General features: G+C 44.4%; 1 protein-coding gene across 1 annotated transcript in view; it reads left to right on the top strand.

Annotated features, from left to right (window-relative positions):
• Positions 1–27,672, top strand: part of LOC139259699 (glycophorin-C-like) — a 132,954-nt gene that overhangs the window by 100,249 nt on the left and 5,033 nt on the right. Inside the window, exon 3 of the mRNA XM_070875274.1 lies at positions 3,925–3,987. Coding sequence (XP_070731375.1) covers positions 3,925–3,987 — 63 coding nt within the window. The remainder of the gene's footprint in view (positions 1–3,924; positions 3,988–27,672) is intronic.

Here is a 27,672-nt window from a genome sequence, read left to right as displayed (position 1 = left end):
ATGGGAACACCATCACCTCCAGGTTTCCCTCCAAGTCACACACCATCCTGGCTTGGAAATATATCGCCGCTGGGTCAAAATCCTCGAACTCTCTCTCCATCAGCACTGTGGGAGTACCTTCACACCACGGACTTCAGTGGTTTAAGGCAGTGGCTCACCACCTTCTCAAGGGCAACTAGGGATGGGCTATAAATGCCGGCCTTGCCAGCGACGCCCACATCCCAGGAACAAATATAAAAAATAATTAGGAAGCTACAGCAATTGGTTTTATAAGATCCTATAAATTTAATAGAAAATTTGCTAATTACAACCGGATTCTCTATTGTTAAGTTGACCATAAACTCTCAGATAATTATTTAAGATCCCACAATGCTGTTGTGTTGTAATGGCCAATAAAATAAATCTATCATTGGTTTAATCTTGTGACGTGATCCCACATCTGTCCAAACATCTGGTACCTAAGGGAGAGTCTGTTGTTGTGCGCCTGACTGCACTCTGGGAAGAGATCAGGAAGGGAAAACAAGCCAAGCTCAAAGGGTGGAGATCCCTTTATTTGTGAAGAATAACATGCTCCAGAGTGTAGATGAAGGAGCTCAGTGTGAAACTGTGACTCATGTTCCTACTTTACTACGTAGGATCTGGTCATCTAGTGACTGTTACTTGACTAGTATTCCAGAGGCCTGGGAACATTTTACTACGTTAAAGGCTCTATCAGTACAAAGTGTTGTTTGAAACATGATAATGCATGATCAGGTCATTCTGCAACTCCAGCCTGCTCTGCCACTTATCTGACCTCGTCATTTACCCACCTTAAATTCATATCCCGTGCTACCCTTATCTAACAAAATTCTTTGGACCAACCTTTCAACTTATGCCAATTTTTATATTGCCAACTAACCGTTTGGCGGAGTGATCGCCTTTCAGCCACATCAATGAGGTCAGACAATTTTTAGACAAAATTCTGTGTATTGCAGTAGCAATCATATTTCATTTCTGATTCATGCACCTATCTGTCACAATACCTCAAGTCTCTGATTTCTGAAAACTTCATAATTTGTTTTAATAAACCTGGCTTTCTCCATTATTCCAAAACCTCTTTTTCTCGCTCTCTTTTCCTCTTTCTCTTCTCCCAAGCAAGCACTCTACTCAGAACTCGTCCACGGCAAACGAGCCAAAGGCAGTCAGAGAAAACGTCGCAAGGACGTCCTCAAAGCCTCCCTGATAAAGTGCGACATCCCCACCGACACCTGGGAGTCCTTGGCCATAGACCGCCCTAAGTGGAGGAAGTGCATTCGGGAGGGCGCTGAGCTCCTCGAGTAGCGTCGGCGAGAGCATGCAGAAATCAAGCGCAGGCAGTGGAAGGAGCGTGCGGCAAACCTGTCCCACCCACCCTTTCCTTCAACGACTATCTGTCCTACCTGTGACGGGGACTGTGGTTCCCATATTGGACTGTACAGTCACCAAAGAACTTATGCTAAGAGTGGAAGCAAATCTTCCTCGATTCCGAGGGACTGCCTATGATGATGATGATGATGATAAAATAATAGATGAGAGGACTTGTTAAAAATGCCACAATTAAAAAGGGTGAAGATACCCTTATTTTGTAAATAGCAATTAAAAAGAAATTGTTCTTGTTTGAAGTGTAGTCACTGTTGTAATGTGGGAAATGCGACAACCAATTTGTGCATCACAAGCTCCCACAAACAGCAATGTGATAATGATCAGATAATCTGTTTATGTTGATTGAGGGTATATAATGGCCAGGACACCGGGGATGACTCCCCTTCTCTTCTTTGAAATAGTGCCATGGGATCTTTTACGTCCACCTGAGAGGGCACGCAGGGGCTCGGTTTAGCGTCAATCTCCGTCTTTCGGATGAATGAAAGGAGATCAGATGTCCTAGACCATGAAGAGGCAGTACTGAGCAAAGTCTCCAAAACATTGCTCCCATTCTTAATAATACCATGAGAACACGCTCGCTCTCTCGGTCGCTCAAATATATATCTCCATCTAGTGTTCTCCCGCTCCCTCTCCCCCTCCCCCTCTTTTTTTTCTCTCTCTCAGATGGTATTAGCAATCTTAAGGATATTAAGCTGATCAAAATTGTTCATGTGATTGTGCAGCACTCTGGAGGTCCCGCGCAGGCGCCCAGCAGCTTCTCAATGGATAAACCACGCTTGAGCAGGAATTTGATAGACCCCGTGGTCCATCAGAGGAGTTGCGAGCCCAAAAGATTAGCTTATGTAGAAACCGTATGCTAGTTGCAAGAGTGTAACATGTAAAAACAGTCAAATTCACAGGCAATGCAAATCTTGCCCCACGATGAAAATTCATGTGTAACACTTGCCCTGTTGTATACTGATATGGGCTATCGTAACTCTCGCTGCTTCCTTGTCCAGCCTGCATATAAAAAGAAAGGCTTACATTTATATAGTGCCTATCACGACCACCAGCTGTCCCAAATCACTTTACATCCAATGAAATAAGTTTTGGAGCGTAGTCACTGTTGTAATGTGGGAAATGCAGCAGTCAATTTGCGCAAAGCATTTTCTCTTCTTTTCCTACAAGGTTTTGCATTGAACAAACATTTCATTTCCTCCTTCCTCTCGAATTCATCAATTGCTCTTGTCTATCTGCCCAAACCCCTAACTTGTCTCCTGACGCTGAGTATAGTCCTCTTCACTGTTACCACACTCCCCATTTACCTGAAACGTTAACTCTGTTTCGCTCTCCCCAGATGCTGCCTGACCCGCTGAGTATTTCCAGCATTTGCTGTTTTTATTTGATTTCCAGCATTTGCAGTATTTTGCTTTTTGTAATCCTTACTTTTGTGTTATTTGCGAATTTTGCCGTGCCTTATACCCGCGTGCAAATTGTGTGTTTGTGCACACTTATATGCCTATGTGTTTCCACCCTCTACCCTTGATTTTAATTGCTCCACCATTGGACACTGTGCCTTCAGTTGCCAAGGCCTCCAGCTCTGGAAATCGTTGGCTAAGCCTCTCCTCCTCCTCGACCCCTCTTCCTTTGAAGACGCTCCTTTAAAACCGATTACCTCCCCTGTCTCAATATCTCTTTTATGCAGCTCGGTGTCAAATTTTGTCTGATAATGCTCCTGCGCATTTGGTTTGTAGAGCTATTGAGTTGGGAATGGCTTAGCCAGTCACATTATGTTCGCAAGACTCAATAAAACCCCAGCCAGTTGGGTTCAGGGGATCCACGATGGGGCAGGTGCTTGTGAGCCTGGCGGATGAACTGATAATTTGTAGTGTGATTGTTGAACCTTTGCTGATAAACTAGCTAGTTCTTAAAAGCAATGTGTTGCTATGAATTCTTAAGCAAAGAACGCATGAAGCAAATACTTTATCCAATTTTTTTTTTTAGGGGGGCAGGTGCTAGGTGGTTAGGTAACAGATTTCTTCAGATCAGCCATGATCTTATTAAATGGCGGAGCAGGCTCGAGGGGCCAATGGCCTACTCCTGCTCCTATTTCTTATGCCCCTAAAGGTTGGTACTTGTTGGTTCAAACTGATGGGTTTTTTTCTTTTTTTTTCGTTGCCAATCTTTCCAATTCTTTGTCAAATCACAAATGCCAGAGGTCACCTTGCACACATCAGGGATCACTCTGCGCCAATGCTCTTGGCCAAAAGGCCTAGAGCCACTGCACCGTTCCTGGAAGTACTGCAATACCAGGTTCATGCCATGGAGGTGGATGGGTCAGGCCCCCCACACACCTCCTATTTCCAAAAAGCATGGGAGAATCACCTTCCTGATCTAAGGAGAACGACGTTGGGGTCATGGTTACTCCTGTCAGGTCAGTTACGCATGATCTTAGCCAAAAGCTCTAAACTGATGTTGCACTATCCACAGGCTCCAGTGATGATACTTTAGCTGACTGATTTTCTGTGCTGTGCTTTATTGCAGAGTCGACTGAAGGGAACACTCCTGTGAGTGATGGTGGCGGAATGGATTCTGCGGTCATTGGAGGTAAGGCACTCCTCTTCAAAGCTCATTGGCCAAACAGCCTTTACCCTTATTTTAAGGCAAATAATTCCATTGTTTTAGAAGACTGGGCTATTGTGCACATTTCTGATTCCCATGCCAGGTGGGGATATCCTGGCATTGAACAGGGAAACTGCAAATGGTAACTTCAATTAGGCATTGCTCAAAGAGGAGAGATTACCAAAACCAGGAGTGTTTACAAGGGCAGGTCTTACTGTGGGATTCCAGATCCTATGGAGAGCATGTGTCCGAGCCCTCGAAGAGTGGACACCAAGGATAAGGATCTCTCCACCCCCCTTCCCGAGTGGCATGGTGAGCAACATATGATGTGTGAGTGCATCACATTTTCCCGATGACAACGTGGACAGGAAAGACTAGCTGGTCCTTCAAACATGCCCCATACTGACGTCGTGAAACTTATACACACACCGTGACCCCCATCCATCCTACTTTTGGGAAAGGTGATGATAAAACTAGGCCAATTAAAGAAAAGATAACTTAAAAATTCCTCTCTGACCCTCTGAAGGTGATCAATCCAGTTCCAAGAGACCAAAATAACTGAAGACACAATTCCCAGTACCAACATTCATAAGAAATAGAAGCAGGAGTCGACTAGTTGGCTCTTCAGCCTGCTCCACCATTCAATAAGATCATGGGTGATCTACCTCAACTGCACTTTCTCGCCCTATCCCCATATCCCTTAATGTACAGATATCTATCAATCTGTCTTGAATATACTCAATGACTGAACATTCATAGCCCTCTGGGGTAGAGAATTCCAAAGATTCTCCATCCTCTGAGTGAAGAAATTTCTCCTCGTCTCAGTCCTAAATGGACCCCTTATTCTGAGACTGTGACCCCCTTCTATAAGAACATAAGAAATAAGAGCAGGAGTAGGCCATTTGGTCCCTTGAGCCTGCTCTGCCATTCAATAAGATCCTGGCTGATCTGATCTTGGCCTCAACTTCACTTCCCTGCCCACTCCCCATAATCCTTGACTCACTTATCGCTCAAAAATCTGTCTATCTCCACCTTAAAAAAAAATTCAATGACCCTAGCCTCCACCGCTCTCTCGGGTTGAGAATTCCAAAGATTCGCGACCCTCTGAGGGCAGAAATTCCTCCTCATTTCTTCATTATTCTGAAACTATGCCCCCAGTTCCAAATTCCCCCATGAGTGGAAATATCCTCTCCATCTTCCTTGTCGAGTCCTCGCAGAATCTTGTATGTTTCAAGAAGATCACCCCTCATTCTTCTAAACTCCAATATGTATAGGCTCAACTTTTCTTCATAAGATAACACCTTCGTCTCACGAATCAACCTCGTGAACCTTCGCTGAACTGCCTCCAGTGCAAGTACAGTTGAACCTTTCTGGTCCGGCACCCTCAGGACCTGACTAGTGCCGGGACAGAGAATGTTTTGTGTGTGCATGGCAGCTCCTTCAGCCAATCGCCGAACACAGTCACTGACTGACAGTCGCTCAAGCCAATCACTCAGACCCAACTAATGCCGAACCACGGATGTTTCCAGATTAGAGAGTTCTGGACTGGAGCAGTACAACCTGTCTATCTTAAATACGGAGACCAAAACTGTACACAGTACTCCAGGTGTGGCCTCACCAATACCCTGTACAGTTGTAGCAGGACTTCCCTGCTTTTATACTCCATCCCCCTTGCAATAAAGGCCAACATTCCATTTGCCTTCCTGATTACTTGTTGCACTTGCATTCTAACTTTTTGTGTTTCATGTACAAAGACCCCCAGGTCCCTCTGTACCTCAGCATTTTGTAACCTCTCTCCATTTAAATAATAATTTGCTGCTTTATTTTTTTTTGTACCAAAGTGGATAACCTCACATTTTCCCACATTATACTCCAAAATTTTACCCACTCACTATTTACATCCCTTTGCAGATTTTTTGCGTCCTCCTCACATCTTGCTTTCCCACCCATTGTATCATCAGCAAATTTTGCTACATTACACTTGGTCCCTTCATCCAAGTCATTAACATTAACATAGATTGTAAATAGTTGAGGTAAATAGTAAGAAGTGACCATAACTTGGATCTCATCCACCTGAACTATGAGTGCTCCTATGATGAATACCCCTGCGCATTATTTAGGCTCATGCCTGAGGGATGGTCATGTTGGGGGAGGGGTTTTGTACTGGAGGGCTGGGAGCTAACGGAGAACCATAGTCCAATGCGACCTAGTGCCTTGAGGGGGAAGAGAAGAAAATAATTCTGTGCACGCATAGGTGAAAAAAAAATACAAAAACCATTCTATTGTTCCTACTTTGATTTTGTGCAATTTTTTTTTAATGTATGGCTGTGTCAGCCGTGGCTCAGTGGATAGCACTCTCGCCTCTGAGTCAGAAGGTTAAGAGTTCAAATCCCACTCCAGAGACTTGTGATGGGGTACTGAAGTTGCATGTTCAGCCATGAACTCATTGAATGGCGGTGCAGGCAAGAAGGGCCGAATGGCCTACTCCTGCACCTATTTTCTATGTTTCTGTGTGTGTGTGTGTGTGTGTATGGGCTGGATTTTCGGGTCTTCTGCACTCCGTTTTTTTTTTGCCCCGGAGTGGCGGCGAGGTGTTTTTGCCGGGCAGTCAACCTCCAATGCCCCGCTGCGATTCTTGGGTCCAGTTTAGTGGCGGCGCGGAGCAGCACCACCTGGAAGAGCTGGGCTGGTGTGCAACGCCCCTGGTTGCGACACCGCGTGAGTTTGAACTCCTGCCCGACCCTTCTGTGCGGAAGCACGCTGGCGGGGAGGTGTGTGTGTAAGAAGAAGATATGTATGTGTAAGAGAAAAATATTTCTGTATTGAGCAGAATTCTGCTCAGAGCGCTGATTTTGAAATTGAGGAAATGTAACGACACAGCACGATGAAAGGTGTCACTTGCAAGGAGTCTGATCAGAGGTTGGAACTATAGCAGAAAGGCTGGCAGTGAGTTACAAAGCAGGAATTTGATGACGTAACCCTGGCTTCATGAGAGCGAAGCTGACACGGAGAATTGAATTACTGCCAGCTTTGTGCGCAGTTCAACAGCTTAAAGTCTCCACCTTTTTTGCTTTTGTGCAGCAGGTAAGCAGAGTGCAGGTTGAGCGCTGGAGGCAGAGTCATCTAAGTGGATTAGCAACTAATCCAACGCTGACATCATGTAACTCATTCCACCTGTGCTCTCCAACGTTTCTCCTTACTGTTATTAAACTATAACCAACACCATGAGACAATTGAAAAAGTATTTGCAGATTCCTGCGACTGGGAGATATTTCCACTGTGTGTCTGCTTCTCTTTCTCTTTTTCTCTGTCTCCCTTCCTCCCGCTCCCCCTCCCGCTCCCGCTCCCACTCCCGCTCCCGCTCCCACTCCCACTCCCACTCCCACTCCCACTCTCGCTCTCCAGCCTTTCAGCGAGTCAGGCATTTGTTGAATCATAATTTCTGATCCAGTTAATTTCTCAAGTCTCTCGATTACAGAAAAATATATATTTTGTCAATGAAAATCCTTTCTTGCTCAATTATATCAGATGCCCTCTCTGTCTCAGTATCTATCGATCTGTGTGTGTGTGTATCTCTGGCCGGAATTTTACCACTGATAGGAGGACTGGATTGGAGGTGGGTCAGCTGGCAAATTTGAAATGATTGATGGCTAGTCTCCTAGGTGTTGAGTCTGTCAGCGCTGAACAGACCTGACACCAAGTGGAAGGGGAGATAATTTACATAACATAAGAAATAGGAGCAGGAATAGGTCGCTTGGCCCCTCGAGCCTGCTCCGCCATTTGATAAGATCATGGCTAATCTGATCATGGACTCAGCTCCGCTTCCCTGCCCACTCCCCATAACTCTTTACTCTCTTATTGCTTAAAAATCTGTATCTCCATCTTAAATAGATTCAATGACCCAGCCTCCACAGCTCTCTGGGGCAAAGAATTCCATAGCTTTACAACCTTAGAGAAGAAATTCCTCCTCATCTCAGTTTTAAATGGGCGGCCACTTATTCTGCGACTATCTCCCCTAGGAGTGGAAACATTCTCTCTGCATCTACCTTGTCGAGCCCCCTCATTATCTTATGTTTCAATAAGATCACCTCTCATTCTTCTGAACTCCAATGAGTAGAGGCCCAACCTACTCAACTTATCCTCATCAGTCGACCCTCTCATCTCCGGAATCAGCCAGTGAACCTTCTGAACAGCCTCCAATGCAAGTATATCCTTCCGTAAATACGGAGACCAAAACTGTACGCAGTACTCTAGGTGTGGCCTCACCAATACCCTGTACCATTGTAGCAGGACTTCTCTGCTTTTATACTCTATTCCCCCTTGCAATAAAGGCCAATGTTCCATTTGCCTTCCTGATTACTTGCTGTACCTGCATACTAACTTTTTGTGTTTCTTGCACAAGGACCCCCAGGTCCTTCTGTATTGCAGCACTTTGCAATTTTTCTCCATTTAATTTATAATTTCATTTTCTATTTTTTCTGCCAAAGTGGATAACCTCACATTTTCCCACATTATACTCCATCTGCCAAAAGTTTGTCCACTCACTTAGCCTGTCTATATCCCTTTGCAGATTTTTGTGTCCTCCTCACAATTTGCTTTCCCATCCATCTTTGTATCATCAGCAAACTTGGCTACATTACACTCTGTCCCTTCATCCAAATGATTAATATAGATTGTAAATAGTTGAGGCTCCAGCACCGTTTCCTGCGGCACCCCACTAGTCACAGTTTGCCAACCAGAAAATGACCCATTTATCCCGACTCTCTGTTTTCTGTTAGTTAGCCAATCCTCTATCCATTTTAATACATTACCCCCAACCCCGTGAACATTTATCTTGTGCAGTAACCTTTTATGTGGCACCCTATCGAATGTCTTCTGGAAATCCAAATACACCACACCCACTGGTTCCCCCTTATCCACCCTGCCTGTCACATCCTCAAAGAATTGCAGCAAATTTGTCAAACATAATTTCCCTTTCATGAAACCATGCTGACTCTGCTTGATTGAATTATGCTTTTCCAAATGTCCCGCTACTGCTTCCTTAATAATGGACTCCAGCATTTTCCCTTTATTAAGAGCTTGCTTACAGGCACTTATAATCTAAAGGTGAGCTGAAGATAATTTTTCAGAATTCGCCAATGGATTCCCCGCTGCTCAGGGATCACGTTAGGTAAGTAGGTCGGGTGTTGTGTCAGCATGGGGTGATTTCTTAACTTGACAGCTGCAAATGGTCGCTAAAAGCTCCCATTTCATAGGTGTTCACTTTTCAAGGTTAGAAGCAGTTGCTTACTGCATTTTGAAGACCGATTGAGCTTTATCCAGTTTGCAAGTCTTCGAAGCAATCTCGCTATCCAGTGTCACCTCATTGAAACGCCATTGACTGGTCGCTTCTGTCATCTCAACTTCACCTACCATCCATTATATTAGCAACAATACCCTTGGAACTATCTCACCTTGGTCCTCAGAACCCCACACAATCAGTCCCAACACCAGCAGCACCAACAACAACACCAAACTTCTCTGCAATCAACTGATGCTGCACAGAATACAGGGCATCAGCACCTGACCACTTGCAGCCCTGGACGCCAGGGATTGCCTCATCATGGCCAGATTTACTTCACTTGATGCTGTACAGCCTGGCTGCCACATGATGCGCCAGGTTGGCACCACTCCACACCAACACCATAAAGCATCCCGATAATGACCAAGCCATTCCTATCGCACTCATCCGCATTGCAGGGGGTACTGTTCAATCTCACCATTCACTGCAACTCACGAAGCCACTTCCAAAGGAGCACACACATCTGTCCAAGAACGTCCAGTTCAAAATAAAGATTTCAATCTTTGACAACACATTAACAGCATTAACAGAAACTTTACATGAACATTGATAAAAACATTTGAGTGCCTACCCTTGTGTGTTGTTAGTTGGTATGCTTGCACGAGGATGATGGTGAGTGTGAGCAGTGGCTAGCGAGATGTGGATGTGATAATGTAGATAGAGAGAAAGGGATGGGTAGAGGTGCAAGGTAAGTTGGTGTGAGTAAGGATGTGCAGGAGTAGGGTAGGGAACGCAGAGTGATAGGGATGTGATGAATGGCACAGCAGGATGAGGCTGTGTGGCTTTGCAGTAATGTTTTGTGATCTACTGAGTTCATTGAAAGGTTTGTGCCAGGTCCGCCTGATGACATCCCTGCTTGTGCCCTCCTGTACAATGTGCAACCAGGCTGTGTTGGTCTCCGATGAAGGTCTCTTCTGCCCTTCAGAAGGGAAGAGAACTTCCCTGCGTGCTGTGACTCCCACCATTAGCATTTAAGTGTGAGGTAATGCATTTGGGGAGGTCTAACAAGGCAAGGGAATACACATTAAATGGTACAACACTTAAAAGTGTAGAGAAACAAAGGGACCTTGGAGTGCAGGGCCACAGATCCCTAAAGGTAGCAGGCCAGGTGGATAAGGTGGTTAAGAAAGCATATGGAATATTTGCCTTTATTAGTTGAGGCATGGAATACAAGAGCAAGGATGTTATGCTTGAACTGTATAAAACACTGGTTAGGCTGCAGTTGGAGTACTGTGTGCAGTTCTGGTCACCACATTATGGGAAAGATGTGATTGCATTGGAAAGGGTGCAGAGGAGATTTACAAGAATGTTGCCTGAACTGGAGAATTTTGTCTGAGGAAAGATTGGAGATGCTGGGTCTGTTTTCTTTGGAACACAGGAGGCTGAGGGGGGACTTTATTGAGGTGTATAAAATTATGAGGGGCCTGGATAGAGTGAATAGGAAGGTCCTGGTTCCTTTGGCAGAGGGGTCAACTACCAGGGGGTGTAGATTTAAAATAATTGGGAATTGGGGGGAGACGGGGGTTTAGAGGAGATATGAGGAGATATGAGGAGAAATTTCTTCACCCAGAGGGTATTGGGGGTCCAGAATGCACTGCCTGAAAGAGTGGTAGAGGCAGAAGTCCTCACTACATTTAAAAAAAAAAAATACTTGGATGTGCACTTAAAGTGCCGTAACCTACAGGGCTACGGACCAAGAGCTGGAAAGTGGGATTAGGCTGGATAGCTCTTGGCTGGCACGGACACGATGGACCGAAATGGCTTGCTTTCGTGCTGTAAGTTTCTATGGAGGGAGTCATGGGAGAGTTTGGGTGCGGCCGTGCACCTCGGTGCCGTGCTGGTCAGTGTTTGCAGCACCTCCATGCTGTCGAACACGACAGCACAAATGACCCCAATTTCTGGACCTATATAACTATTTAACAATTATTGAAGAGTTTTGATGAGGTTAATGTGGGGGAAAAGATTTTCACTAGAACAGTAACCAGAAGGCATAAATTTATGATCATCAAAAGAATGATGGGAGATGTTTGCAGAATCTTATAGCACACAGGGAGGCCATTCAGCCCACTGTGACTGTGCCAGCTCTTTAATAGAGCTATCTAACTCGTCCTGCTCACTAACTCTTTCCCCGTAGCCCTGCAATTTTCTTTTCCTTTTCCAATTCCGTTTTGAAAGTTATTAAATCACTTTCTAGCACCCTTTTCAGGCAGTGCATTCCAGATCGTAGCAAGGTTCGGGGATTTTTACAGATGGGTGTTAGGACATGAAACACCCATCTGTAAAAATCCCCCAACCTTGTTACGATCTTGAAACCATGTCCTAACCACAGAATCTATAGTGGTTTTTAAACAGTGAAGTGGATAAATATTTTGAAAAAGAAAAATTGAACAGACCAGGGGAATGGCCCTAAGTAGCTAGCTCATTCACAGAGAGCTGGCGCTGGCATGATGGTCCGATTGGCCTCCTTCTGTGCTGTAAAATTCTAGCAGAACAGAGCCTGTCTGATTTTACTATGGTTTAACTGGTGCCGCAAATTGAGATTTGCTGACCTCTGACATTGGATTGCGTCTCGGACTATCCTGGCCAATGGCTCAGTGGGTAGCACACTCGCCTCTGAGTTCGGAAGGTTGTGGGTTCAAGTCCCACTCCAGCACACAAAATTCTAGGCTGACACTCCAGTGCAGCACTGTCGGAGGTGTCGTCTTTCGGATGAGACATTAAACCGAGGCTCCGTTTGCCCTCAGGTGGACGTAAAAAAATCCCATGGCACTATTTCGAAGAGGAGCAGGGGAGTTAATCCTGGTGTCCTGGCCAATATTTATCCCTCAATCAACATAAAACAAAAACAGATGATCACATTGCTATTTGGAAGAGCTTGCTTGTGTGCAAATTGGCTGCCGTGTTTCCTACATTACAACAGTGACTACACTCCAAAAGTACTTCATTGGCTGTAAAGTGCTTTGACACGTCCGGTGATCGTGAAAGGTGCTATATAAATCCAATCTTTCTCTTTCTGGTCTGTGTGACTGAGTCATTGAGAGCTCACAATGACATTTTCCAACTTATTAAAACAGTGCTACTTTGTGGTGTTGGGGAAATACTACTTTTTTTTTGTGGAGAATTTCTGGACCTCCTTGGTTTACATCAAAAAAAATCCTCGTGACCAAACTTTTTTTTTTAATTTAAAAGGAAAACTGTTAATCATTGGGACAGAAGAGAATTTTGAAACCAGAAAATTTTACAAATTGTTTCTACCTCAAATATTCCATATAAATTTTCACTTCCCCTTTTGGGGTTGATCTCCTGAGTGGAAATGAAAGGTGTCACACATAGGGCCCAATTTTGGCCATGACTTACTCCAAAAAAATTGGAGCAAGTTGGTTTTTCTGGCATAAGTTTAAAAAAAAAAATGCCATTTTCCCCAATAAACTTGCTCCAGAGTAACTCAGTTAGGTACGATTTTTTTTTTTTTAAATTGAGTTTTTTTTTTCAAAAGGCGGCGTCCCCAGCCACTTACACCAGTTTTGGCCATTTATGCCACTTTGGCCAGGTAAAACTTACTCCAAATTGACTCAGGTCAGCGTATGTGGCCAGCTCTGGGAAACAGAGCGGGCAGTTAAGAATTCGGCGCAGGTTAGTACATTTAAAGCACTAACACTTACACAGCACTAAACAAAGCACAAATATAAGCATTCACTAACAAATACAAGGAAGCTGAGAGGTCCTGCACTAAGATTTACAAAGCACTAAACAAACTACTAAAAGTAATAAGCAATCAATCGATAACATAAAACATAGAAGTCCTACCTTTATGCCAGAAATAAGTTTTTCTTTTAAAGTTCCTCCCCCCCCTCCCCAGCCCCATCAAAACACTCTTTTCCCCTCCACCCTCCCCGCCCCAATCAAAACTCTCCTCCTTTTCCCCCCCCCCTCCCCACCCCCAATCAAAACTCTCCTCACTAAACAAAACACGACCATCAATAAATAAAAAATAAAACTCAAGTCCTACCTCTGCTCGGGAGGTCAGCGGGCCAGCCAGCCCGGGGATAGGGTGCGGTGAACATCGGGACGTCCCTTTGGCTGGGGATAGGGGCTGCAAGCACCGGGTCCTGCTCACAGCCCGCAGGACCCGCTGGGAGGGCGAGGAGCATACGCGCAGACTTCACTGCGCATGCGCGCAGCTGCCAACGGTGCTTTCTGCGCTGGGCTGTTGCTCCGCCCACCCCCCCCCACTTCACTATCGCTGGGATATCGGAGACTCAGCAGAGCGGGCAGGATGGGGCCACTATTTTTCAGCTCCATTTCCAGCGCGCAAAGTCGGCGCATGTAAGTGCGCCGAAAAAAAGGGTTGCGGAAAACTGGGCCCTTGGTTTCTTAATGTTGCCATAATGTCTTCGAAGCAAAGCGTGTCGAATCGATCACTTTCAAGTGATTTTGTCACGTCGGCACTATATTACCGAGGTTTGCTTTGTCTTTAGTCTTCCTTCTCCTCCTTCGGTTCATCAACTGTCCTGTACCGTGACCTCCGGGTGAGCCATATGTAATCGTGCAAGGGTGTTGTCCCATCAAATGGTTTCAGATGAAGTAAACCCAGTTTATTGATTCAAAGTCAGTGGTGTTGAAGGTCAGAAATTGATGCAAAGTAAATTTAAACGGATGTCATAAAAAAAAATTTTAAAGAAAAAAGAAAAGCTTGCATTTATATAGCGCCTTTCACGACCTCTGGATATCCCGAAGCGCTTTACAGCCAATTAATTACTTTTGAAATCACCATTGTAATGGAGGAAATGTGGCAGCCAGTTTGTGCACAACAATCTCCCACTTTACTCAAGTGTGCTAAATGGTTGGAATAGTCAGCCAGGCAAGAGTGAAAATATTGAGGTGGTTCCAAATGGATGCTGTGATGGGAGCGTTGAGATACCAGCATGGCAACAGCGGTATATCCCAATGCTAACTGAGCAAAATTGCAGAAAATGTGCCGTAGTGATCCATTAACCTCATCGCAATTTATAAGGAGAGGGTTTTCAGAGGGCTGAAACACATTTATTTGGAATAATAAGTCTGACGGTGATTATTTTCCAAGGCAGTAATTCAATCAAGTGGTTAGAAGAACATTGTAAGCTGCTACAACCAAGCCAAACCATACACATGACAACAGCATGACCCTGGGATTAAATTACTGGTTTATGGTCACTGCCAGATATTTGTTTTTGTCTTCAGTTTTCTCCCATTACAGCACTGGAGCAAAAAGCAGTGCTTTCACCAAAAGGAGGCGTCACAGATCAGAGATGATCATTGCAAGGCTATGATTCGGACCCTAAAAGATTTTCCTTTTCTTGATTCCCTCACCCTCGTTAATTTTTGACACTTACAACAGCAAAAAGCCAAGTTTTTTTTGTGTTATTTGGGAACGGACCAATACTCATTGAATTGTGAAGATCAGAGAATAATTTATTACTCTTGTTAAACATGCTGTTGAAACTGCCAAGCTCATGTAGATTTTTATTATGGCACCTGATCATTTGATACAATGATGATGAGATAATTATGTATTTTCTGAGATACAGTTGGAGAAACACTTAAAATAAATATTATCGATGACCCAGCCTTCACAGCTCTCTGGGGTAGAGAATTTGGAAGATTCACGACCCTCAGAGTAGAATTTTTTCCTTGTATCCATTTTAAATGGGCTATCCCATATTCTGAAACTATGCCCTCTAGTTCTAGATTTCCCCATGAGGGGAAACATCCTCTGCATCTATATTGTCAAGCCCTTTCAGAATCTTATACATTTGAATAAGATCACCTCCTCTTCTTACTAATTTCTGTCAGAGTGTAGCGTTAAGCAAGCTTCAAAACTACACCAAGAAATATGGCTAAAGGTCAGAGCTTCAGAATCCAAGTCCTTTAGTAAATGCAGAATTAAACTGTTGATGAAGATTAAAAGACCGATCCAGAATTCTTGTAATACAACAGTAACAATTGAATAAAAACAGCAATATTGAGAAGTTACTTATTTCTTACTGTATTTCAATGATAAAATACAATAATTCCAGAATGATTGGATAATCAGAAGTTACTTAAATAACTGTACTTCTGGGACAGTTTGCTACTACAGAAGATTTGTTTCTAATTAACAAATTTTACAGATAGTTCCAGCTAAAATGGTGGCAGACCATGTTGCTTGCTGGCTCTTTCTCTCCTCTGTCTTTCTGCCTGTCTCTGTCCAATTGGAAAATGCCAACCAGTGGCAGGAAAACACCATGACAGCTATGGTGGCCACAATCAGTCAAGAAGCTCCAACCATTACAAAACTCCAATGAGTACAGGCTCAACCTTTCTTCATAAGCCAACCCCTTCATCTCAGCAATCAACCTGGTGAACCTTCTCTGAACTGCATCCAATGCAAGTATATCCCTCCTTAAATAAATTGGAGACCCCCTTTTCTACATTGTGCGGTTGCTCTGTCTGACATAGAGTCTCGGAAGAGTCGCAACATCCCTTCAGCATGTTTGGAAGACTACAACCATTGTTTTGGTCTCTGCCATGAATTCTGCCCCTTTGCCACTGATACCACCCCCTCTCCCTGGCCATTTGCTCAGGCTGAACAAAAGCTGTGTGCAGCCTGAGTGTGAATTCTACACCAAACCAAGCTTCAAACCCCATAATCCTCTCTCCACCACGAGGACTGCCGACTGCCACCTCCACAACATTGCACGTCTCCACCTCAAACAATCCGTGCTTTTTTGTGTTTTGTCACATCCAGAATTGATTTCTCTGACGCCCTCTTCACTGGCCTTTTATTATCCACCTTCCACAAACTCCATTTTGGTCCAATGTGCAGCGGTCCATATCCTTTCCCTCTTCCTTCCTTCCTCACTGGCTACCCGTCTCCCAATGCATCGAATATAAAATCCTTGCCCTCCAAGTCTCACCATGGCCTTGCATCTCCTTATATTTGTTACATCCCCTTATAACATCCTGTCCCTCACTCACCAGTCCTCACCCTATTGTTATCCAAGCTTTAATTTGCCTTGGCCCTACTTTCTGGAAAACCTTCTCAAATCTCTCTTCTTTTAAAACCTAGCATTCAATCATCTCCCTTCTCATGGCTTCTTGCCTATGCTTCTTTGTGTAAAGAGCCTTGTGATATCTTGTAAGTTAAAGGCACTGTATGATGATAATTGGATGGTTGTTGTATAGTAAGAACAGAAACAAAAGAGCACAGGCTAGACATACTTGAGGATTGGGAACAAAACTTGTCATGACGGATACCACTGTCATATTCAATGCTTAGAAAGACCTCCTTAAGGCCAAGGGTCACTTCAGGGAAAAAAAAAAGATAAAACCAGCCCTTCAGCAATAAGGTCAAGAAAGCAGAAAATAACAGCCACTCCCAAGTTGCACTTCTTTCTCATCTCTTTATTCTCATCAATTGCTGGCTTGAGTTCTATTGTCCATTGTATTTCCCGAGTGATCACTCATGCCTCTGTCTCATGCACTTGCTCTCTTGTTGGGCTTAATTTTTTTGTTTATTATCCCTCATCAGTTTTCTTCCCCTTCTGAAAGTGTTAATTCTCTTGTTGAGATTCTTGTGAATTCAAGCCACATTATTTATTGTAAGAGAATTTTAATCTGATGCCAAATAAGATTGCAACTTAAACCTTTTTTATTATGTGCACCCAAGTCTTGACACACACAATGTCTATGCAGTAGCCATTCAGTGAAATAAACGCAATTACCCCATTTCTCCTCTGGGTAGAGATGTAACCATCCTCGAACCTTTCATTTTTTGTGTGTCTCAAAAAATTGTGAAGGAAAGCTCAATTTCTTTACAGGCCTCTAGTCATGCATATTTCTTAGATGATTTGTTACGACATGACGAGTGTTATTGTGACCAAGACCCCAGAAATTAGGTCATTCCTGACAAAACACCAGAAGCCTCTTGTTTACCATTTTAAGCATGTAACCAAATCATCTTGGGCCCATTATCCTATTTCCTATCTTAAGACTATCTTGTTTCATAGTGTGTTATCAAAGTCAAGTCAACGAGCATGTCCTACAACTCCGCAGAAACCAAACCGCTCAGTCAGCTCAACCATGAACTGATGCAGCACAGCCTGAGGCATCCTGCGAATGATCAACTTTAACCATTTCATTATTTCGAGCCACAGTGCAAATCCACAAGCTAGTTAAAGGAAAGCAAAAACTTTAATCATATGACATTAAACCAAATCCCAATCCTATGTAATTATGTATACACGACTATGGTATCTTACCGCATGTCTAAGTCCTGAATGTGATTGTCCCAGGATACTTGACTGCAGTGGGTGGGCAGCACATTACAGCTGGGCTGTCCACCCTCACTATCTATGCCCTCACTATCTATGTATTTAAACAGCCAGTGAGAATTGCAAGTTAACAATCAGGAGTAGGCACTCTGGCTGATTTTTTTTCTTCCTTCAGCTAACATTGGTGTGTCAGCTGTGCCTCAGTGGGTAACACTCTCAGCTCTGAGTCAGAAGGTTGTGGGTTCAAGTCCTCCAGAGACTGGAGCACAAAATCCAGGCTAACGCTCCAGTGCAGTGCTGAGGGAGTGCTACACTGCCGTTAAAAGCAAGGCCCTGTCTGCGCGCTCAGATGAAGGTTAAAAATCCCAGGACAATATTTTGAAAAAGAGCAAGGGAGTTAAGCCCAGTGTCCTGGCCAATATTTCTCCCTCAATCAACATCACTTAAAGACCAGATAATCTGGTTTTATTTTAACACATTGCTGTTTATGGGAACTGGCTATGCACAAATTGTCGGCTGCATTTCCTACATTACAACAGTGACTACACTTCAAAAGTAGTTCATTGGCTGCAATGCACCTTGGGGCATCTTGAGGTCACGAAAGGCGCTACATAAATGAAAGTATGTTCTTTTTGTTGAAGTCAATTGTAGGGCCCACCCACCACTCTGACTGAGATCAGCAAACTCCTAACTGACGTGAGGTTGAGATTTTGCTATCGGAGACACTTCAGGCTCCATATGTCTGATGTACAATGACATGTACACATTAGTTCTGTAACTGAATGACGAAGTCTTTTGACGAGTAGCTTCTAACAAAGGACACAACACAGGCTCCATTGTGATATATTTATCTGGACCCGTCCACATAATACATCGGATTGATCCTTTCATTGCATAAAGAAGTCTTCACACAATGGGACTTGTATGTGTGAGGTTCTTGTCCAAGTGGCGGACTATTGAGTGACAAGCTTATTGTACCACAGAATATGATCGTGTGCCTATCTTCCATGTATCTGCAGCTAAAAAAGTGCACTGTATTCAACATGCTTGTAAACCAGTATCCCATCAGTTTTTCCCAAATAATGCTGGTGTCTCCTGTTGCTTTTTGACCCAATTCTAGCCCTTCTGTCTTCCCAGCTCTGGACCTTCCCCACTTCTACAACCATCCGGCCCCCCGCCAACCACACCCCCCCCAAAGCCAATTAAACATGCAAAGGTGCTGTATGCAGGTGGTTTGACAAGGTGGATGCAGAGAGGATGCTCCCACTGATGGGGGAGACTAGAACTAGGGTGCATAGTCTCAGAATTAGGGGCCACCCATTTAAAACTGAGATGAGGAGGAATTTCTTCTGAGGGTTGTAAATCTGTGGAATTCGCTGCCTCATGGAGCTGTGGAAGCTGGGACATTGAATAAATTTAAGACCAATATAGACAGTTTCTTAACCGATAAGGGGTTATGGGGAGCGGGCGGGGAAGTGGAGCTGATTCGATGATTGGATCAGCCATGATCGTATTAAATGGCTCGAGGGGCCGTATGGCCTACTCCTGCTCCTAGTTCTTATGTATTCACACAGACCCACACTGCACCATGAACTTTGCCCATCCAGCAATGATAAACAATGCAATTATCAATATAGGAAGTCCGTAGCAATAATGAATGCAGGTAAACCTTGCAACCGCCAAATCCTTTGAGATAGCACACCAACAATCTGTAATAAGCAAAGCCAAAGCTGCCCCCCAGTAACAATGAATACAGTATTAATACTATCTGACCGCAGCAACAGGCACTGTTCCTTTTGTGTGAACGCAGCAAGATAATACCAGGAATGAGGGACTTCAGTTGGGTGGAGAGATTGGGAAAGCTAGGATTATTCTCTGTTGGGGCAAAGAGTGTTAAGGGGTATTCAATAATGGGGTTTTGATCGAGCAAGTCGGGAGAAACTGTTTCCTCTGGCAAGTGGGTCGGTAACCGGAGATCGTAGATTTAAAGTAATTGGCGAAGGAACTAGAAGGGAGATAAGGACAAATGTCTTCAGACTGGGATTTTAAGATCTGGACCACATTACCTGAAAGGGTGGTGAATCCGTTTCCATAGGAACTTTCGAAAGGCAATTGGACATGCACTTCAAGAGGACTCACATTTGCAGGGTTACGGGGGAAAAAGCTGGAGTGTGGGACTAAATTGGACGGCTCTTTCAAAGTACCGGCACAAGCACAATGGACCGAATGGCCGCCTTCAGTGGTGTATGCTTCTGTGAAATAAGCGACAGACCTCCTGCCTTCAGAACAAACCACGCTGAGATTGATGATTGATGATGCTCCTAATCGCCTAGGCAGGTGGGCAAAGAAGAATTTGAGCCCAATGGAGAGAGACACACAGTGTGGGTGGAAGGCAGCTGGGGCTGGATTTTCAACGTTGATGTTTTTGAGGCGATAATGGCGGCGAGGCGGGAAAGTTAGCTGCCAGGAATAGTTTGCGCCTCGGTAGGTAAGCTGGGCCTTGCGTCAGGGGCGCAGCGCTAAGGGAGGCGTTGCACACCTCTATTGGTGCTAGGATGGGAAATTCCTGAGCTAAAGAGCCAGGCCTGGGAGCGCTCCGAGGGGGTGCTCACAAAAGGGAGCGGAGAAGACCCGAAAATCCAACCCAGAGAGTATTGGAGAGAGCCAGTCACACAGGGAAACAAGACAGAAAACTAGTGTGACAGGCACACAAAGTATAAGATCTATAGAATAGAGGAGACTTGCGCAGAGCCTGAGTGAGAGAGAGTGCATGACGAAAAAGATGTGTCTGTTCGACTGAAACAGAGTGAGAGAAAAGATGGATGAGGTAAATCGAGAAAGAACGATTGGGTGATGCCCGGCTTGGATTTTGAAAGACTAGAGATTAAAGGAGGAATGAAAGCCTGAGGTTAAGGAGTTCCATTGTTTTTAGATCTTGGAAAAGGATGAGTCCATGTTGATGACTCTGCTATGAGCCCTGATTTCAACACGCCGATGAAAGTAGCTTGGAAAGGAAATTTCAGAAAAGCACTGGCCATAGTAGCGTTGATAGAGCACAGAAAGACGAGACAGTTGGGATGGAGAGCACAAAGGTCAGGAATGGAGATGTGGAACTTCCATTTGAGGTCAAAGGGCATAGTGAGGCCCCAGTTGTCAATTTAGATAAAGAACTAGAGATAGAATGCCATTGGCATTAGATGGTTTGGGTGATGTTATTTAGCTTGGTTTCCTTTTCCTGACCATGGTGATTTGAGTGTTTGTTTAGCTGTGGTGCTCTGTAACAAAGCTCCTTTTAAGCCCATAAAATGAGTAATTTCTGACAGTTTTCTTTTCACCATCCATGAAGAACGGAGTAATTTTCATGTGACTTGGAGGCACCATCTGCAAAACATTTAATGTAAGGCTCCTAATTATTAATCAAATGGTTAGAACTTTAATCAGTCACTAGTGATCTACTCCAGCTGTCAGGACTGAGTCCTCCAGTGCATGTTTACAGGTCAATTGCAGAAATATTAGATTAAAATGGTTCTGATAGTTAAGAAAATATGATGAAGGCAGAGTTACATAGCATTGTGTATCTATATAAGAACATAAGAAATAGGAACAGGAGTAGGCCATATGACCCCTCGAGCCTGCTCTGCCATTCAATAAGATCACTGCTTAATTCAATTTAATTCAACTGTACCCTAAAGAAAGAAAGACTTGGATTTATATAGCACATTGGGACACTGGATGTCCCAAAGCGCTTTACAGCCAATGAAGTACTTTTTGGAATCACTGTTGTAATGTAGGAAACGTGGCAGCCAGTCTGCGTAGAGCGAGCTAATTGATGATGACCAGATCATTTGTTTCTGGGATGTTGATTTGAGGGATAAATATTGGCCATGGGCACTGGGGAGAACTCCTCTGCTCGTCTTCGAAATTATGGGATAGGATCTTTTATGCCCACCTAAGGGAGCAGTCTCGGCCAAAATACGGCAACTAGAAGCATAGAAACATAGAAAAATAGGTGCAGGAGTAGGCCATTCGGCCCTTCGAGCCTGCACCGCCATTCATTAATATCATGGCTGATCATTCCTTCAGTACCCCTTTCTTGCTTTCTCCATACCATTGATCCCCTTAACCGTAAGGGCCATATCTAGCTCCTTCTTGAATATATCCAGTGAACTGGCATCAACAACTCTCTGCGGCAGGGAATTTCACAGGTTAGCAACTCTCTGAGTGAAGAAGTTTCTCCTCATCTCAGTCCTAAATGGCCTACCCCTTATCCTAAGACTACGTCCCCTGGTTCTGGACTTCCCCAACATCGGGAACATTCTTCCTGCATCAAACCTGTCCAGTCCCTTCAGAATCTTATGTTTCTATGAGATCCCCTCTCATCCTTCTAAACTCCAGTGAATAAAGGCCCAGTTGATCCAGTCTCTCCTCATATGACAGCCCAGCCATCCCTGGAATCAGTCTGTTGAACCTTCGCTGCACTCCCTTAATAGCAAGAACGTCCTTCCTCAGACAAGGAGACCAAAACTGAACACACTATTCCAGGTGAGGCCTCACTAAGGCCCTGTACAACTGCAGTAAGACCTCCCTGCTTCTACATTCCAATCCCCTACCATTTGCCTTCTTTACCGCCTGCGTGCCCACTTTCAGTGACTGATGAACCATGACACCCAGGTCTCATTACAACTCCCCTTTTCGTAGTCTGCCGCCATTCAGATAATAATCTGCCTTTGTGTTTTTGCCCCCAAAATGGATAACCTCACATTTATCCACAATATATTGCATCTGCCATGCATTTGCCCACTCACCTAACCTGTCCAAGTCACCCTGCAGCCTCTTAGCGTCCTCCTCACAGCTCACACCGCCACCCAGTTTAGAGTCATCTGCAAACTTGGAGATATTACACACTATTCCTTCATCCAAATCGTTAATTATATTGTAAAGAGCTAGGGTCCCAGCACTGAGCCCTGCGACATTCCACTAGTCACCGCCTGCCATTCTGAAAAGGACCCGTTTATCCCGACTCTCTGCTTCCTGTCTGCTAATCAGTTCCCTATCCACGACAGTATATTACCCCAAATACCACGTTCTTTGATTTTGCACAACAATCTCTTGTGCAGAACTTTGTCAAAAGCCTTCTGAAAGTCCAAATACACCACATCCACTGGTTCTCCCTTGTCCACTCTGCTAGTTACATCCTCAAAAAATTCCAGACGATTCGTCAAGCATGATTTCCCCTTCATAAATCTATGCTGACTTGGATCGATCCTGTCACCGCTTTCCAAATGTGCTGCTACTTCGTCCTTCATGATCGATTCCAACATTTTCCCCACTATTGATGTCAAGCTAACCAGTCTATAATTACCCATTTTCTCTCTCCCTCCTTTTGTAAAAAGTGGTGTTACATTAGCTACCCTCCAGTCCATGGGAACTGATCCAGAGTCGATAGACTGTTGGAAAATGATCACCATTGCATCCACTATTTCTTGGGCCACTTCCTTGAGCACTCTGGGCTGCAGAATATCAGGCCCCGGGAATTTATCGGCCTTCAATCCCATCTCCCTAACACAATTTCCTGCCTAATAAGGATATCCTTCAGTTCCTCCTCCTCGCTAGACCCACTGTCCCCAAGTACCTTTGGAAGGTTACTTGTATCTTTCTTCGTGAAACCGAACCGAAATATTGGTTTGAATGGTCTGCCATGTCTTTGTTCCCCATTATAATTTCACCTGAATCTGAGGACCTACATTTGTCTTTACTAATCTTTTTCTCTTCACATATTTATAGAAGCTTTTGCAGTCAGTTTTTATATTCCCTGCAAGCTTCCTCTCGTACTCTATTTCCCCCCTCTTAATTAAACCCTTAGTCCTCCTCTGTTGAATTCTAAATTTCTCCCAGTCCTCAGGTTTGTTGCTTTTTCTAGCCAATTTATATGCCTCTTCCTTGGTTTTAACACTATCCTTAATTTCCTTTGTTAGTCATGGTTGAGCCACCTTTCCAGTTTTATTTTTACTCCAGACAGGGATGTACATTTGCTGAAGTTCATCCATATGATCTTTAAATGTTTGCCATTGCTTACCACCGTCAACCCTTTGAGTATCCTTTGCCAGTCTATTCTAGCCAATTCACGCCTCATACCGTCGAAGTTACCTTTCCTTAAGTTCAGGACCTTAGTTTCCGAATTAACTTTGTCACTCTTCATCTTAATAAGGAATTCTACCATATTATGGTCACTCTTCCCCAAGGGGCCTCGCACAACAAGATTGCTAATTAGTCCCCTCTCATTACACAATACCCAGTCTAGGATGGCCAGCTCCCTGGTTGGTTCCTCGACATATTGGTCTAGAAAACCATCCCTAATACACTCCAGGAAATCCTCCTCCACTGCATTGCTACCAGTTAGGTTAGCCCAATCAATGTGTAGATTAAAGTCGCCCATGATTATTGCTGTACCTTTATTGCACACATCTCTTACTATTTGTTTGATGCTGTCCCCAACCTCACTACTACTATTTGGTGGTCTATACACAACACCTACTAGCATTTTCTGCCCTTTGGAATTCCGCAGTTCCACCCATACCGATTCCACATCATCCAGGCTAATGTCCTTCCTTACTATTGCATTGATTTCATCTTTAACCAGCAATGCCACCCTGCCTCCTTTTCCTTTCTGTCTATCCTTCCCAAATGCTGAATACCCTTGGATGTTGAGTTCCCAGCCTTGATCCCCCTGGAGCCATGTCTCCATGATGCCAATCACATCATATCCGTTAACTGCTATCTGCTCAGTTAATTCATCCACCTTGTTCCGAATACTCCTCGCATTGAGGCACAGAGCCTTCAGGCTTGTTTTTTTAGAATTTTGCTGTAATGTGGCCCTTTTTGTTTTTTGCCTTGGGTTTCTCTGCCCTCCGCTTTTACTATTCTCCTTTCTATATTTTGCTTCAGCCTCCTTTTTATTTCCCTCTGTCTCCCTGCATGGGTTCCCATCCCCCTGCCATATTAGACAGTGCAGCACTCCCTCCATACTGCACTGGAGTGTCAATCTATATTTTTTGTGCTCAAGACGTTTCCTTTCTACCCTAACCAACCTGAAGAATGTATATTAAATTATCTCCCATTCTGCCCCATCTACATCTGTTTGTAACTTGGATTATTAATGGCTACTGTGATTCTGTGTCTTTGTCCATGTGGTGATACTAAAGTGGTCCCTATCTGACTCTGGGGGGCTGGACTGAAGTCAAGTTGTGCGCGAACCCACTCCATGGGCCCAAGTTTCCACACGATAAAAAACGGGCGCCCCTCCGAAATGGGCGCCCGTTTTTCGTGCCTAAAACGGCGCCTAAAAAAAAAAAATAGCGATTCTGGAGCGTTCTGCAGCTCCTTGTCTGCCTGGCGCGGTGCCCAGGGGGGCGGAGCCTACACTCGCGCCGATTTTGTAAGTGGGAGGGTGCGGGTACTATTTAAATTAGCTTTTTTCCTGCCGGTAACCCTGTGCGTTGGAGCGTTCGCGCATGCTCAGTGTGAAAAAAACATTGGCACTCGGCCATTTTTGTAGTTCTTTGCAGCTGTTTAATTTTTGAAATTTTTAAAAATAAAAGCACATTGCCATCAGCACTTGCAGCCTTCTCACTGTCTCCTCCCCCCCCCCCCCCACCCCCCCCCCCCCCGCGGGAAAGAACGGGCGCCTCAGGCTGACTGCAGAATACTCCGTGCCTGAAGCACTTTCACACAGGTAGGAAGATGGTTTATTTAATCTTTTCTTTGCTTATAAATGTTTATTCAGGTTGGATTTATTTGTATAATATTTGTAGAAGTATAAATAAGGATTTATTGTAGAATTTAATGAGTTCCCTTCCCCCTCCCCCCCCCCCCCCACCTCGTTCTGGACACCGAATTTGTAACCTGCGCCTTATTTTTTAATGTGTCGAACAGGTTTTTTCAGTTCTACAAAAATCTTCACTTTCTCCATTCTACTTTAGTTTGGAGTACGTTTTCACTGTGGAAACTTTCAAATCAGGCGTCAGTGGCCGGACACGCCCCCTTTTGAAGAAAAAATTCTGTTCCAAAGTAGAACTGTTCTACCTGACTAGAACTGCAGAAAAAAAAAATGTGGAGAATTGCAATTTCTAAGATAGTCCGTTCTCCACCAGTTGCTCCTAAAAATCAGGCGCAAATCGTGTGGAAACTTGGGCCCCATGAATCCATCTCACGTGGCTTGGATTCTGCACTGCGTGGAGTACAGGTTCATTGCGGTGTGAAGCTGGGTTTAAACCGTGCACTGGTGGCTCACTAGATCTCCGAGTCACTTCGGAACCTTGCTTCGGGACCTGGGGGTACTTGTGCATGAAACACAAAAGGATAGTATGCAGGTACAGCAAGTGATCAGGAAGGCCAATGGAATATTGGCCTTTATTGCAAAGGGGATGGAGTATAAAAGCAGGGAAGTCTTGCTGCAATTACACAGGGTATTGGTGAGGCCACACCTGGAATACTGCATGCAGTTTGACTTTCCATATTTATGAAACGATATACTTGCTTTGGAGGCAGTTCAGAGAAGGTTCACTAGGTTGATTCCAGAGATGAAGGGGTTGACTTACTCATTGGAATTCAGAAGAATGAGATGATCGTGTCAAAATATGTTAGGTTATGAGGGGGCTTGACAAGGTGGATGCAGAGAGGATGTTTCCACTTATGGGGGAGACTAGAACTAGGAAGCATAATCTTAGAATAAGGGGACGCCCATTTAAAGTTGAGATGAGGAGGAATTTCTTCTCAATGGGTTGTATATCTGTGGAATTCGCTGCCTCAGAGCTGTGGAAGCTGGGTCATTGAATAAATTTAAGACAGAAATAGACAGTTTCTTAAACGATAAGGGGTTATGGGGAGTGGGCAGGGAAGTGGACCTGAGTCCATGATCGGATCAGCCATGATCGTATTAAATGTTGGAGCAGGCTCAAGGGGCTGCATGGCCTTCTCCTGCTCCTATTTCTTATGGTCTGATGTTCTTACTGCAGTCTTTAATGAACCCTCCTGCCCAAACACCCCTAACATTAAAAGCATTTAGCTGTGCGCGTAGGCAGAGGTTGTTTCTTCCTGTGATGTGCTGCCAGGTGGAGCTGGCGCAATAACCTGGGCGTTGCTGGCTGACCTTTGCACTCTGCAGCTGTCCACTGCCTCAGCCCAGCAGCGGGTGGTGGAGGTCGCAGGTTTAGGGGAGGTGCTTGGCAAGTTGCTGCAGTGCATGTTGTAGATTTTTACACACTGCAGCCACGGTGCGCTGGTGGTGGAAGGAATAAATATTTTTAAGGGGGTGGGTGAACTGCCTCCAAAGCAAGTATATCCTTTCGGAAATATGGAAACCAAAACTGCATGCAGTATTTCAGGTGTGGCCTCACCAATAGCTTATATAGCTGTAGTAAGACTTCTGCTTTTATACTCCATCCCCTTTGCAATAAGGCCAAGATACCATTGGCCTTCCTGATTACTTGCTGTACCTGCATACTATCCTCTTGTGTTTCATGCACAAGTACCCCCAGGTCCCACTGTACTGAGGCACTTGCAATCTTTCTCCATTTAAATAATAACTTGCTCTTTGATTTTTTTTTCTGCCAAAGTGCATGAACTCAGACTTTCCAACATTATACTCCATCTGCCAAATTTTGAGGGTGGGGGCTGGATTCCCTGGTCTCGTGAGCGAGAAATGACCTGTGGGCTATAATTTGGGACTAGTTGCACACGCAGCAGAAAGCTTACCCGTGCTCTGGTGATCTGCACAGATCTAGTCAGTTAAAACCGGCAATCACGAGGTCCGTGTCTCCATAATCTATAAGATCACGGCTTAGTTATGCCGTGTGTCTACGGGGAGAGAGTTGCGCACTACATGTCAGGCAAATGGAAACTACTTGTGTGGATTCCTCCGTAGTCTGGAAATTATTTAAATATAATAATGGGTTTTCACGCATGTCAGGCACCCACCTGCCCAAAAGATGTCCCCAGGACATTTCTTTAGTGTCTTGGTGATAGATGGTTACATAATCT

The sequence above is a fragment of the Pristiophorus japonicus genome, chromosome 3, assembly GCF_044704955.1.
Source record: "Pristiophorus japonicus isolate sPriJap1 chromosome 3, sPriJap1.hap1, whole genome shotgun sequence".
NCBI lineage: Eukaryota > Metazoa > Chordata > Chondrichthyes > Pristiophoridae > Pristiophorus > Pristiophorus japonicus.
Note: the sequence above shows the minus strand (reverse complement) of the source record. Positions and strands in the feature narration are given on the sequence as shown.